Source organism: Synchiropus splendidus, chromosome 1 (genome assembly GCF_027744825.2).
Source record: "Synchiropus splendidus isolate RoL2022-P1 chromosome 1, RoL_Sspl_1.0, whole genome shotgun sequence".
NCBI lineage: Eukaryota > Metazoa > Chordata > Actinopteri > Syngnathiformes > Callionymidae > Synchiropus > Synchiropus splendidus.
This window is the reverse complement of record NC_071334.1, coordinates 14,565,871-14,579,620: the sequence shown is the minus strand read 5'-3', so window position 1 is coordinate 14,579,620 and position 13,750 is coordinate 14,565,871. Positions and strand designations below refer to the sequence as shown.

The 13,750-nt window shown below is 40.3% G+C and overlaps 1 protein-coding gene across 1 annotated transcript; it reads left to right on the top strand.

The window, feature by feature from the left end:
- The first annotated feature begins 944 nt into the window (after positions 1 to 944).
- lpxn (leupaxin) lies at positions 945 to 7,068 on the top strand. Its single transcript, XM_053885093.1, has 9 exons — positions 945 to 1,008; positions 1,502 to 1,587; positions 3,714 to 3,781; positions 3,895 to 3,976; positions 4,165 to 4,398; positions 4,463 to 4,636; positions 5,179 to 5,260; positions 5,318 to 5,466; positions 6,657 to 7,068. The coding sequence occupies exons 1-9, from the start codon at positions 996 to 998 to the stop codon at positions 6,921 to 6,923; spliced, it is 1,155 nt and encodes a 384-aa protein (XP_053741068.1). The 5' UTR covers positions 945 to 995; the 3' UTR covers positions 6,924 to 7,068.
- The last annotated feature ends 6,682 nt before the right edge of the window (positions 7,069 to 13,750 follow it).

Here is a 13,750-nt window from a genome sequence, read left to right as displayed (position 1 = left end):
TGGTGGAAGCACCCAGTCAATGAAGTGGTATTAATTTTCTCCTATTGTTATTACTATATGAGTTTTATTTTTTTATGAAGAACAATATGAAATTATAGTTCACATTTTCCATCGACAAACATTTCCGAGGCGAAATTTGAGCTTCATACCCCCCGCAGTTTTAGCCAGTGGTTGCGACCACATGGTGTGAGCTCTGCGTAACTGTCATTTGCCAATGTTTTACATCATTGAAGTTTGCTTAAATACATCGTCAGTATTACCTCATAAATACATTGTCAGTATTACCTCATGCCATGTTCATAAATTCTGATGATATTTATTTATTCTGATTATATTTACGATATTTATAATTCAGCTAGAAAATTAGCCATTTTGAACAGTTACAATGTCAGTAATTGAGATTATTATTGAATAGATGTACAGGCTGTTTGCATATACTGTCACCTGAATTTTAAATGTTTTCAAAGTAACGAATGAAAAAAATTAAAACATAAAAACTTTAATAGTGTTTCCATCAACTCTATTAAAGAACATAGTAAAGACTGAAATCATTTGAAGCATGTGAATTATCACACAATTATTTCGATTTTATCAAGCAAAAATAAATAAATAACAAAAGATAATACAAAAATAATGTGTGCACGGTATTAAGTGCAGATGACATGAGATTAATGACAAAAAGTCAGCTGCTGTTTTCCGTGGACTGAATCACGAATTGGTCAAGAAACGATTGCACGTTTGACTGAAACTAAGTGAATAATCTAATCTATGTCCACATTCTGAAATGACACATTTGTCTTAGATGTGAGAACAAGAGGGTAAATCTTCTCACATTTAAAAAAAAAACACACCTGATATCAAAAATGAAATGTCATTGGTGGAATCAGTGAAAACAATCTTGTGTCACAGGAAGTAACACTTGCGAACTGAAAATGTGGTTGTTACCTCAGAAGAAGCAGCAGGCGAACACGCTAGCTTCTGTCTCGTGAAGTGGCATGGATGAGCTGGGTAAGAAGAGCCGCATTCTTATTTAAAATACAAATATATATATAGTCCTATTTTTGTTTAGAGACCATTTTGGAGGCCAATGTGTTGTTTGGATCTTACATTGTTGTATTTGGATGTTTTAATTCGACCAAATAGCGTACAGCAGTCACAGAATGATCTACTAGTTTCGGAAGTCATGTTTCATTAGAAGTTTGTTTGTAGTTTATGATGACTGATGTCTTAAGAACGATCTTAAATGTTAATTACCTTTTTTTGTTTCATCGACTTATGTGGCAAAGTTAAAGCGTCACCTATTTCAACAGATCATTACAAAATTTCTCAATGTTTCACTTCTGCAACATCATTTCATGACTTCCTCAGGAAACAGTGGAAGGGTAAACCACAACAAGCATTCTCATTTTCAATTCTGTATCAGACAACAACCGAACAACATGCATCAACTGAAGGTCAAATCAGCATGGCTCCTCTAAATACTCTCTTACCTTCATTGTAGATTTGTTGTTGGAAGAGCTGGCCCTCGGTACGACTGGTTCAGACAACTACACTGGCAACACAAGCTGTAATGCTCCGCCTGGAGAGGTGAAGTACGACACAAAACATGATTACAATCTGACACACCAACACAGAGTTACAGTACTTTCTGTGGTGAACGTACGTCCGGGAGTCATTAGAGATTGGAGATTATATTTAGATTTAGATTATATTTTGAATATTTTCAAAGGGATGCATTTGTACATGGGAGAGATGAGCAGAGCAGTTAAAAAATATGTTGTTGTCGACTCTTTGGCGCACTTGACATTAGTTTTGAATTTGATTTCAATTATTTGTATTTATAGCTCTTGAAATCACTTCACATCTCAGACAGAGAGCTGAACTGCTAGTGTACACAGGGTGCGACTAATTATATCTATTCCGCAGCAATATGTTCTCACTCCAGGTATTGAGCTGAGAAGGACACGAGTTTGTGAAATATCACTTCACCTTCACTACGAGGTGTAACTTCCTGTCAAATGGTTTTGGCCTGATGTTTTCTGTATACACAAGAGACTCGCAACTCGTATGTGTTTCAGATCATTCGGCTCGCGTCTCTGCGAACTGGCACAGACATCATGATGTACCGGATACATCTGTCGCTAAAATTGTGGTGAATTGACCACGTACAAGAGGTTCAGGGGTGGAGTCAAAATATATGAAGAATGTTTGTAACGGTATGAGCCATGTCTTGATCTGTTTGTGGCTTTGTTTGAGGTGTCAAAGATGAGATGGTGAGCAGAGATCACAAGCTCTGTCACCTCTAATTGACAAACCTTGTTTTCTCTGTATAGAAAAGAGCCAGTCAAGGGTTTTTTTTGTCATCTATGGCAGCATCTGTGCCGTGAAAGAATAGCTTAGTCCCACTCCTATCCCTGCTGGGGTCTGGTACAGTCAACCATTTTATCTATTTGGTAATGTCATAGTTGAGACCACTTAGCCCAAGATCGAGTTGAGTCACAGACCTGATACAGAGTCCAAGACCAAGTGCCTGAGACAGAGTCGAGACCAAGGCCAAAACAGTGACCAAAACTGAACAGAGGACAAACTACTAGTTAGTTTAAGTTCTTGATGGATGGATGGATGATGGACAGACAGGTGGAATATATGCAGAAATAAAACAAAACAAAAGTGTATTGTATATAGTATATACTGTAGTGCAGTATGCAGTAAGGTCAGCTTTCACTTTGCTTTTTGAACTCATATGCTATTCATCTGCAAATAGGATTCATATGAATAATTCATTTTATGACAAACTTCTTTTGACATGCACTACCGGACGGATGATGGGTAAGAACTTAAAACACGCTGCATTTATTGAAAGCAGAACTATTATTTCATTGTTATGAAAGTTAGATGGTTGTTTTGGAATATTCTGGCTGCAGCAAGACTCAACACAGGGTGTTCGAGGATGGACCAGGCTGAAACACAAATCCCGAGCTCTGTATTAGACACCTACTGATGAAGTCACTCAAGGAGGTCCAGGTGTTGCAGTGTGAACAAAGGGCAGGAGAAAACCACAAAAGTTAGTGGACAAATAGAGAAAACAGAAGAGTGAGTGGGATTAAAACAGCTTGATTGATTTATTTCATATTAAAACGGAAAAGGCTGTGTTTTTTCATTTGAGACAAACCATTTTATAAACATGAACATACAGTATGCTCTCTATAAATTCGGCCTCATTACATGCTGAGAATATTGTAAATTTAACTTCAATTTTGGGTTCTACAGCATTATAAAACCAGGAAAAGGTGCAATTGTGCCATGATGCTATATGCTTATAAATACAAATAACTTTTTACAAGGTATTTTTTCCACTCTAAACTGTTTATTTTGAGGCACAAGAGATGTTGCGAAAATATTTAATTTCACATTTCAGTTTAACGTTCACTGACAGATAAAATGGGAACCTTAAAAAATAATTAATCATTTATTTTTTAATTCAAATAGCAGTGAAAAAAAAATCTATTTCATTTACAGTTTTGGTCTGACCTCATGAAGGCTGCAAAAACGCTGGAATGCATCACTCTTTGCCCATCACTTCTTTAAATTTAATATAAATATAGCAATATTTACTTACTTAATTAACTAATCGTCAATTATTTTGGGAAAAAAAGCTAAACCCTGTTCATGAGAGATATTTTCATGAATATGTCTCATGGACTTGTTCACAGGTACGAAACTATTGTTTGGCTGGACCCAGCCAGACTCAACATGCCGCTGCTCCTGCACATATTGACAGGTAAATAAAATAAATCAAGTGACATAACTTTGCAAACGACATTTCACATTTGCCTAGAAACTCAACGATTGTGTTTTTTATCACGTGTGACCTGAAATACTTTTGCCCTGCAGTGCTGCTGAGTCATCACCACCTGACTCACTCACCCAAGAGCTGGACTTGATTTTGCACGACATGCTGACCCTTGGACATGAGGTCAGGTGACCACTGCTTTGATCAGTTTCTGTGTCAGATAATGTAGCTCAACAGTTGATGTCAACGTTGCAGTTCAATACATTTGTCGCTAGATGGAAGCATTGTCGCGACGTCCGATCATTGCGTTCATAAATTCAGAATATTTGTTGATTTATAACTGAAGACAAGCGATTCATTATTTTGTTTAGGATTCTGCTCCACCGACAACTCCACCGCTTCTCACCAAAAAACACATAACTGCAGAAGGTGACAAACCAGAAGGGGGCAGAAGCACCGCGGATGTGCTGACCTCGACCTCCAGCACAGCAAGTGACACCATAGATGACCTGCTGGGTGGACTGAGCTCTGACCTGGAGAAGATCGGAGTCCGAACCATTACCAAGGGCCACTGTGCCTCCTGCAATAAGCCCATTGTCGGAAAGGTGCTAATGATCTCCAGTTATAAGTCCCTGTGTTGCCTGTATTAAGCGAAATGTTCTGCTGCAGATGATCACAGCGCTGGGTGAAGTGTGGCACCCCGAACACTTTGTGTGTGAAGTGTGTAAGACAGAGCTGGGCAGCAGGGGCTTCTTTGAGCGTGACGGTCGTCCTTATTGCGACAAAGACTACCATCAGCTCTTCGCTCCTCGCTGCGCCTACTGCAAAGGTTCCATCCTCAACGTAAGAGATGTAAAATATGATGTCAAAATGTTGAATGGGTGTCTCAAATGTTCAGCATTTCTGTTAACTTTTTCACTTTAAGAATCCCTAAATGTGAATGTATGCATGAAATTAATTTAGTTTGGGTTCTTCTGTTGGGATGTTTTTCATCTCTTTGCCAACAGAGATTTGTCACCATGCTTCATGCTTTTCATGCCTTCGCACCGCACAAGGATTAAATCACTCTTAATCCGTGTTGTCACTTTATTGAATCCGTCCAATTACACAGCAGCGTTTGAGGCATCGCACAATGACATGCGCAGGAACACACTTCATTTGTCTTGTTATATCCACAACGTCACCATAAATGAACACAACGCAAACCTATGTTTGGTTTTGTCAGATTACACCGCAGACCAAAGTCATCCATCACAATGGTAGTTTGAGTCCTGCAAGTCCTCACTGGTGGTTTCCCGCCATAATTCAGTGACATCTCATCGCGTGTGATGTGACACTTTATTATTTCAGCGAAAAAAAAAAAAATAATTCACTTCAATTTTCAGAATATCCTGACAGCTATGGACCAGACTTGGCACCCGGAGCACTTCTTCTGCTCTCAGTGTGGATGTCTCTTTGGAGGAGAGGGTGAGCAACCACTGAAGTTTCTCTCCATGGAAGTGGCTAATGGAGGTCTTACCGTAGGTTTTCTGGTGAAGGAAGGGAAACCTTATTGCACCAAAGACTTCTATCAACTCTTCGCTCCCAAGTGCTCCGGCTGTGGTGAGTCAGTGAGGGAGAACTACCTGAGTGCAGCCAATGGCACCTGGCATCCAGAGTGCTTTGTCTGCTCGGTGAGTTTTTGACTTCAGACCACACAGACACACACACTTTGAGACGAGAGCGAGAGAGAGAGATGGATTTAACCAGCTTGATGGAAACAGTATGGTTGAGGAATACACTGAGTTGAAATGATGCAAATAAATCAAGGAAACTATTATTCCTCACAGTGGGTATCTTTCACATTCTTGCAGCAGCTTCTTCTGCATCAAGCTGTCTCACTGTGTAGTTGTAAGGCTGCCGTGGTCCACTTAAAGTGGCTGTGTAAGTAGGAAAGAACTCCTGCTGCACTGTATGCAAGCAATGTAAAAGTTCTTCATTTGTGTGTCTGAACTCATGCATGTGAAGTCAGATGCATCAGTCATCATGTTTATAAATCTGAACCCAGAAACCAAAAGCGAAGTTGCTCAAGATCAGATTCAGATCTTGTGTTCAAAACAGTTTGTTTTCCAGCTTGTTAGGGACCAGGTTGTAGAAAGAGAATGAACAGGAGATGCATGTGAATGAACAGGAATACATGGACCAAGTCAGGGTGCAGATTGTGGAGTACCAAGACTTGGGTTGGACCAGTATTAAAGACCATTTGATGCCTCCATCCTGAAGATTGATCAGTGTAGCGCTGCAGCAATATTCTCTGCTCAGCCACTCAACCCAGACATCTGTTGCAGCCGGACCAAAGACCAACCACACGCTCTTCAGGAAAACATTTAACATGTGTTTAGTCTGAGCTAAATTTAACTACAATAAGTGCGCAAACTGAATGGACTGATTAACAGTTTTTCGACCGCCATGATTCATGGCTACCACCCAGTCTGCTGCTGCGCGCCAGCACACCGTCCCTCTTCCTGGCACATGGAACTGGAACATGTTTGAAGTTACACCTGCCATTTTACTGCTCGAACCGGTCGAAATGTTCCCCTGCATGAGTGTTTCTTGCTGTTTCAGAATAAGACGTAATGTCGCCAGTGAATGTCTGTGCCAAAACCATATTTCCTTTGATGGATACGCTTTGATTCTGTTAGGTGTATGGAGACCAATATTAGCACATTTTCTCTGTTTCAAAAGGAAACAAATTGGTTCAGAAAAATTCCACAGAACTAAGGGCAACATTCTATTTTTGCACATTTTTTTGTAACCCATCCTACTTTTAATTACACACTCCATCAACTCTTTTTGCCCCTCTTTTTTCTCCTCTTCTATGCAGGACTGTCTGCAACCCTTCTCTGGTGGCAATTTCATGGAACTGGATGGTCGACCTCTCTGCTCCCTGCACTTCCACTCCCGGCAAGGCAACCTGTGCGGCAGCTGTGGCGCGCCGATCATGGGTCGCTGCATCTCCGCGCTCGATCGCAAGTTTCATCCGGAGCATTTCACTTGCACCTTTTGTCTGCGGCAGCTCAGCCAAGGAATTTTCAAACAGCAGAAAGGGAAGCCGTACTGCGCTGCCTGCCACAACAAACTCTTTGTTTGAGACACATGCAAGCGATTTTTAACTATTGTAAATTTGTTTTCTTGACGCTACACATACATACATATTAAAAACATAAAAGTGCATTTGACATTCATAATTGTCTTTTATTGAAAATAAAATATAAAAACTGAAAATAAAAAATATTTTTGTATAATTGGACATTGTGTTTCTCTGAAAAATACTCCCTTTCCTCGTAACTTGTGATGATTTTTTAATCAAATCATATTGCTTCTTTTCCCCCCACATCTACCTGGCTTCTTATTTATATTGCATTACAGTATGTATTAATATATAAAAATAAATTCGATTTTGAATGAAATTTCATGTTTCCCTGCGGCCACATGTAAACACTAATCTATAAAAACACTTGGAATAAATGTTACATATGCTAATTTTAAAAGTATATCACTGACACCAAAGTGAATGTAACTAGATTAAACAAAATATGACAACTGTGATTTTATAAACGGAAAAGAAAAACCCGGCGCTACATATGGATGTGTGTTTTCCATTAAGACTTCTTAGTTTGCTGCAATTCTTGGCAGACTCAAGTTGTAGATGTCTGAGTCCCCTGATAGCTTTTATTGGCAAAGACTGGCATGGAATCTTCCTGCCAACCCCAGTTTCTTCTTACTGACCAATTTGGATAAATACGATTCAGACGACCTCAGTCTTAACACTGAGCCCTTTATTTTGTTCAAATCAAGATGAATAGGGGTGTTGATTTTAACAAAGCTGGGTTTAAAAGCAGCTTTTCGCATCACTGCATCTCTTAAGAAACCTAGTCTGTCTGTTGACAGTGAACCAGCCACAGGCACTCAGATGTTTTTTGCTTGTCTGGATCCGCTTTTGTGATGTTGTCTGCGTCAATTCTATTATTATTTCTTTTGATAGCATACTGCACAGCAACAAGGGATTTCAGGTATATGTCAGGTATACCTGAAACACACACACACACCAACCTTTTGTACACAATAAAGAGCTAATGTATTGCATGAAAAATTGAGATAAAAAGATTGTATTTTTCTTGGGTGACAGATCATAAATAGGGTAGCGTACCTGAGCAAAGCACTATTTAAGTAAGAGCCATTTACCAGTTCATATGTGACCAAGTGGGGCATTTAGGTGCTGATTTTGAAAGGTATCCTTAGACTATAACCCCTTGCTCATGCTAAAAAATGTTTAGCAAGAGAGCATGCAAGGTTTGTGTCTTACAAAAGTGATTTTTAAAATATTGTGTGCGTGTCCCCTCTATGGTGCATGTTTCACCATAGTTCTCAATGTTGTAGTGTGGATGGATAATGTCAAATGACGTCGTATCAAAAATTGTCGGTCCAAATTCTGCTCTTTTTCTTTCAAAAGTGTGGAGGGAAAAAAGTCAAATACCGAAAGGAGTGATGACTTCACTTCCTGTTGTATTACAAATTCACTTGACGTTTTACACTTGACCTTGAAAATCCCTCTTTCAAAGGCACTTTATGAGGTCCTAAAAGTAGTGAAGAATGTTCTTCAGACGGTGCACACTGCAGAAAGTGTTGCTGAGCAATGAGTAATTAATTTGTTCATGTGGCTGGAGGTTAAAGATGCTTGGCCATTTCTGGCCCTGAAAAACGACTGTCTGCACCTTTAAGCTGAGAGCAACCACGTTTTTTGGGGTTGGAGAAAGCTTTCTTCACCTTTCTTCAGGCCACTCCGACGTGCTATGTAAAAACTGGAGCGAGCAAGTGAACCAAGAAGGGCATTAATCATGCTGTCATCACTGTCAGACCGCTCCTCTTATATTCTCCACCGTGCATAAACCTTGATCATGGATGAAGATTGAAGGGATCGTGTTTGGTAAGGAGGCTGTAAATGTTTCAGCTGCGTGATCGTGTGCCCAGATTCAAAATCAAATGGAGGTTTTGTGCTCCAGAAATGTGGAGTTTGTTTAACAGTCCGGACGACTCACATCTTCGATGGGACCAGCAGCTACCAGTTTAGCTGAAATAAACCACCAGAGAGATTCATTTTAGGCTGCTTAAAGAATTTAACTTCAAAAACTGTAGATTGAAATTTACTGCCACGTTCACTAAAATTCTTCAAGAGAAAACAGCTGTGAATTATGGGTGTTTTCATACTGCTGCATGAACGCAGGAAAAGTATCTTCTGACACGCAATAAAAATGAGAAAACATGAAATGTGTTCAAGGGCCTTTTTAAATTGGTGGCAAATAAAGGACCATGTGTGGGGAGCTGAGCGAATGTAATTCAGGTGACTTTTACAACACAGTATGAACGATTTGGGAATGTACTGGGCCGTGGGATGGCAGTGGGAGCTCCAATTGGGGGAGGGAAAAGTATATAGGGAAGGAATGTATACTGGTGTTGAGGGACGCAGGGTGAGAGTGGACTAGCGGAGTCACAGTAGTTACCCCAACCTGACTCTGAAATTTAACATCACCTCCTCGGCTATAAAACGAGTCCACAAAGATGACGTGGAAGGTGACGGGTTCAGATCAACTCAGTTACACAATTGGTCGGACTTGTAAATATGAAATCTCCTTCGGTGCCGAACTTGTAAATGTCAGGTATGATACTATTACTAGTGACATACTTGAAAAATGTGAATCCGCTTTATTCTGTAAAATGACGTGAAGGAAACGATAATAAATTCATGATGTTTTCCAGAAAGGTCTTTTACACTGAGTCCCTTTAACAGAAGGAAAGACAGACCATTGGTATCTTTCTCTTTCTGGGACTCATTTAAAGGTTCCGATTAGCGAGCGCTACAGACTTTTGTGTATTTATAAAGAGTATTATTCACTTACAAAGCAGGTTTGTGCAATAGCAAGATGCCACAACAGGTTCTGGAGCTGGATTAAATACCTGGTATAGTTTTACAGCCCAGAATGACCATCCATCGCAGAGGCTATCGGCAAGTGGCCAAAGTGGTAACTTTAGTCCACGGTTAGAACACTGGTTCTGACAAACAATCATGTCATAACCTGACATATTTAGCGCTGAAAACTTGTAGAAGGAAGGCACTCTTACACGTCTCCAGTGAGTTCTCATACAGGGATGATAAATTAGCAAATTTATCTGCATACATTTAATGTTATTTTTTGTCAGCATGAGAATGAAGGTGAAAATGTGATGTATGTTTTGTTGTTTTACTGCAAATGTGTCAGATGAAATCTCCAATGTGATGGATATTCACATCAAATTCCCATCACTTTTTAAAATATACAGTACATCTGCTTACTATGGTAACATGAATAACAGAAGTGTAGCCCCTAAAAACGACATGCTCACTGGTGATGCCTGTAAGTAACATCAGATATCAAACCTGTCAAATGTCTCAGATTTTTGTGTTTGCAAAGAGCTCTTGCTATGACTATGAGCAACAGCCTGAAAGTAGAAAATATGCTACGAGTCCTTTTCCATAGTGTGTTGGGTGACTGGCGTATGAGATGAAGGAGCACTCGGTGTGCAGCCAAGCACAACAAGAGACCTCTTACAGGACAGAAGATCCAGTCATGGTTCAGGTGTGATACCTGCTCAGTAGATGGCCAAAGCAAACACACAGAGTGGAGCTGCTCTCCTGCCCCGCTCCTCTCTCTGCGTGGAAGTACTTACTGAGGTGTTGAAGTTGTCATTCCCTTTCCTATGCCTTCAGAAAAGCTGTTTGAATTCACAGACACTCCTCAATTCTGACAGCTGTGTCCTGGAGCAGAACCAGCTCAGCTTTGTGTGGCATCAAAATAGCTTTTCGAATTTCACGGAAACACAAGAGAGTGCAGACCTCCTCCATGCTGCTCATTTTCAGCCACATTGTGAATTTTTAACCCAATATTATTGGCCTATATGATAATTCTATCTATATTATTCCACAGCTTTTGAAGAATCTATCAGCAGATGGCAGTAGTATTACGGAACACAACACAATGACACTAGACGAAAATCTTGATATTATTGATATGAAATAACACCATACTTTTCATGATGCTTTTCATTGAAATCTGTTCATCTTGAATTCAACTGACAGAGATTAGCACAAAGAACGACACACCATCTTGGGCGGGTGTGATAACGTGAGGATGAATGTCTCTTCAAATGACTGTCTCACATCATTCAAGTACAGATGGAAAACATTTCTGTCTGAAGTATCTGCTCCTCCATTGAAACAATAATTATTGTGATTACCCTGAGAAGGATTTCTGACAAATAACGGTGCTCACGTGTTGTGCTTCCAGACGACAAAACACGACGTGTGTGTGCCCTTTACTCTTCAGCGTGTTTTGTGGCTCCCTTTTGTCTCCTGCTGAGTCCTTGGTTGGACCTCCAAGCTTCTCTTTGAACAGACAATAAAGTGCTTTATCTAGATCGTGAAATTAGCATGAAGTGAAATGTTGCTTGGTTATTACAAGACTGAGACTCTTTCTGTGTGTCCACCATCGGTGTCGAGAAGATAGATGGTTTCATTATGCTGCTTCATTGTGTCCAAGTGTGAGTGTGCTGTGTAGAGAGGCGCATGTTCCTGGAAGCCCCAGTTCAGACAAGTCGGCCTGCGTGGAAAAGCCAACCTGACTTTTAATCCTTTGGACATGTAGTGAAGAGATGGGAAGCCAGTGTTGAGTTGGCCCAGGGTCGGGCGAAGTCATTTACAATTGGATCTCAGGGCGTTCTATATCCTGGCGATGCTTGTTCTGTAGACAGCGAGGGAAGCAATTCTTGGTTCTGACGTTAATCAGAACCGTTTTGGGACACTGATGAAACCGAATGGGGATGTGGCTGTCATCCACATCTACCACGTTTGTGGCAGCCAGAGCCTGGAGCGTTGGAAGATTTGTTTAAAAGCGTGATGGTTAACCACAATATTGTCATAATGCCTGAGAGCTGATTGGCCTCTTGGGTTTAGAGGGTTTTTTCAGGCTGGTTTTACCGGCAGAACACCCCTCGCTCGATGCTGCTTGATAAATGAGTCAGTGAAACCCCAAACTGTACACTTAGGGAGCTGGCACACACACACACCGTCATTAACATGGGAGCATCTTCTCAGCACGTCCATTTAAGTAGAAGTAGCAGATTCATGCTCAACTATTGAGATAAAACCTGAAGGTCCTCTGCTGGATTGTGAGACAGCCTGTTCCCTCTACAGCCATTAAGATGCAATCACACACCCTTGTCTGAACTATTCCCTGTGACATGAAGATGGAGCTGCAGTCACTCCGTTGCATGGAATGATTTAGTGTACTGTAATTCAAAACCACCGCTTTCATCATCAAGATGGCTTCTTCATTTTTGTAATTGTGGTACTCTGAGGAGGAATAATCTATTCAACTCTTGATGCAGTCGAGGCACGATAAAAAGTTTTCTCACTCCAGGAAGTTTTCTCTTTGAAACTAATATTCTTGTAGAATTTGTTCTGAAAAACAGTCCTATTAAAACACAAGTTACAATGCTTAGCATTAAAATGTACAAATGTGTTGGTAACTTGAAAACACACTGCTAAATAGCAAATAAAGACAATATTACAATAATATATAGCTGCTGACTGAGGCAGTTCAAGAACCTATTTGGTGGAGTCAGACTTCCATGTTTTCAGTTAGCAATAGCACGTATTTTAACCACCACACTGCCATGTCTCATAGGAACTACTTGATGACTTTATTTTCATTTATCTGTGCAGACATTCATGTGTCCTTACATGGTTGGTCATTTGCTTGAATGCCGCCGATATAGTCGGTCACAGTGACTAGTTGGAGTTTTTCGCACTGCATCGATGAAGTATTTCATAAATAAATGTGAATTTTATCAGCCACACCTGTGTATGAAGGGTCCTGTGTAAAGTTACTGTACAATTTCATTCATTCATTTCAATCCAACTGTCACAGTAAAATCACACCCACATCACCAGGGTGATTTTCAACTGAACAATCTTGATAGTTTAATCTATGTATTATTTACAGTTAGTCCCACAGAAGAATTACATATTCCTCTCCCTCCTTTATCTGCTCCCTCCTTCTCCCGCACATAAGTCACCAACCAAGACACGCAGGAACTTCCGGATTATTCCGTCTTTCTTATCAACATCTCCTCCACTTTTCTTCCCCAAATAATGTCTAGCTCGGAAAATATTTCCAGTAAAAAGATGAGTCTCCATCAGGGCTTGCAGCAGGATTAGAGCTTGAATTACGGACTCTGTGGCTCATTTACTCCTTGAATCCGCTTTGTTCAAAACAAAAGTTGCATGTGGACATGTCCAGAGATATGATAATAGCATGAAATGAGAAACACATTTCAAGAGAAAGGGGTCTTGTGCAGCGCGGCGGCGGAGGGCTTTTATGTGCCACGTTTGAAGTTCCAACACGTAAAGGATGTGGAAGACAAGGAGAGGAAACAACAGTTAAGATGGATTGTAAATTTGTCTGAATGATGAGTAAGAGCATGAAATCGGTATATCATGCACAGACACAGACGTCTGTCAACACCAAAATTGCGATGACAGCAGCTTATAGGTTGTTTTCATATGATGTCACATCACTCCAGACGGCAGCATCTGTCACCATCCCAAATAGCTTTCCAAGCTTCTCTTCAAACAAACCAGAGGAAAGTAAAATGATCTAAGCAAAAAAAGCCTCATATGAACAACTGGTCATTCAAGGTTTAGCTAAATATTTGATTGTGCTGCTGCCAGACTGTGGCTGATTTCACTTCAGGACTGTAAAATTATAGTTGAGTGTGAGGAGTTTGTGAGAGGCAGCTGATTAACTTGTATTGTCTTTGGCCATTAACACCTGTAAAGCTGCTCCATCAGGCAAGGCGTTCCTGAGTTCAAATCACACTCTT

Excerpts from the sequence above, each read along its gene's own strand:
- lpxn (XM_053885093.1), top strand. Across the intron at positions 3,977-4,164 it reads TGCTGACCCTTGGACATGAG|GATTCTGCTCCACCGACAAC; the intron begins GTCAGGTGACCA and ends TATTTTGTTTAG. Across the intron at positions 4,637-5,178 it reads GCAAAGGTTCCATCCTCAAC|AATATCCTGACAGCTATGGA; the intron begins GTAAGAGATGTA and ends TTCAATTTTCAG.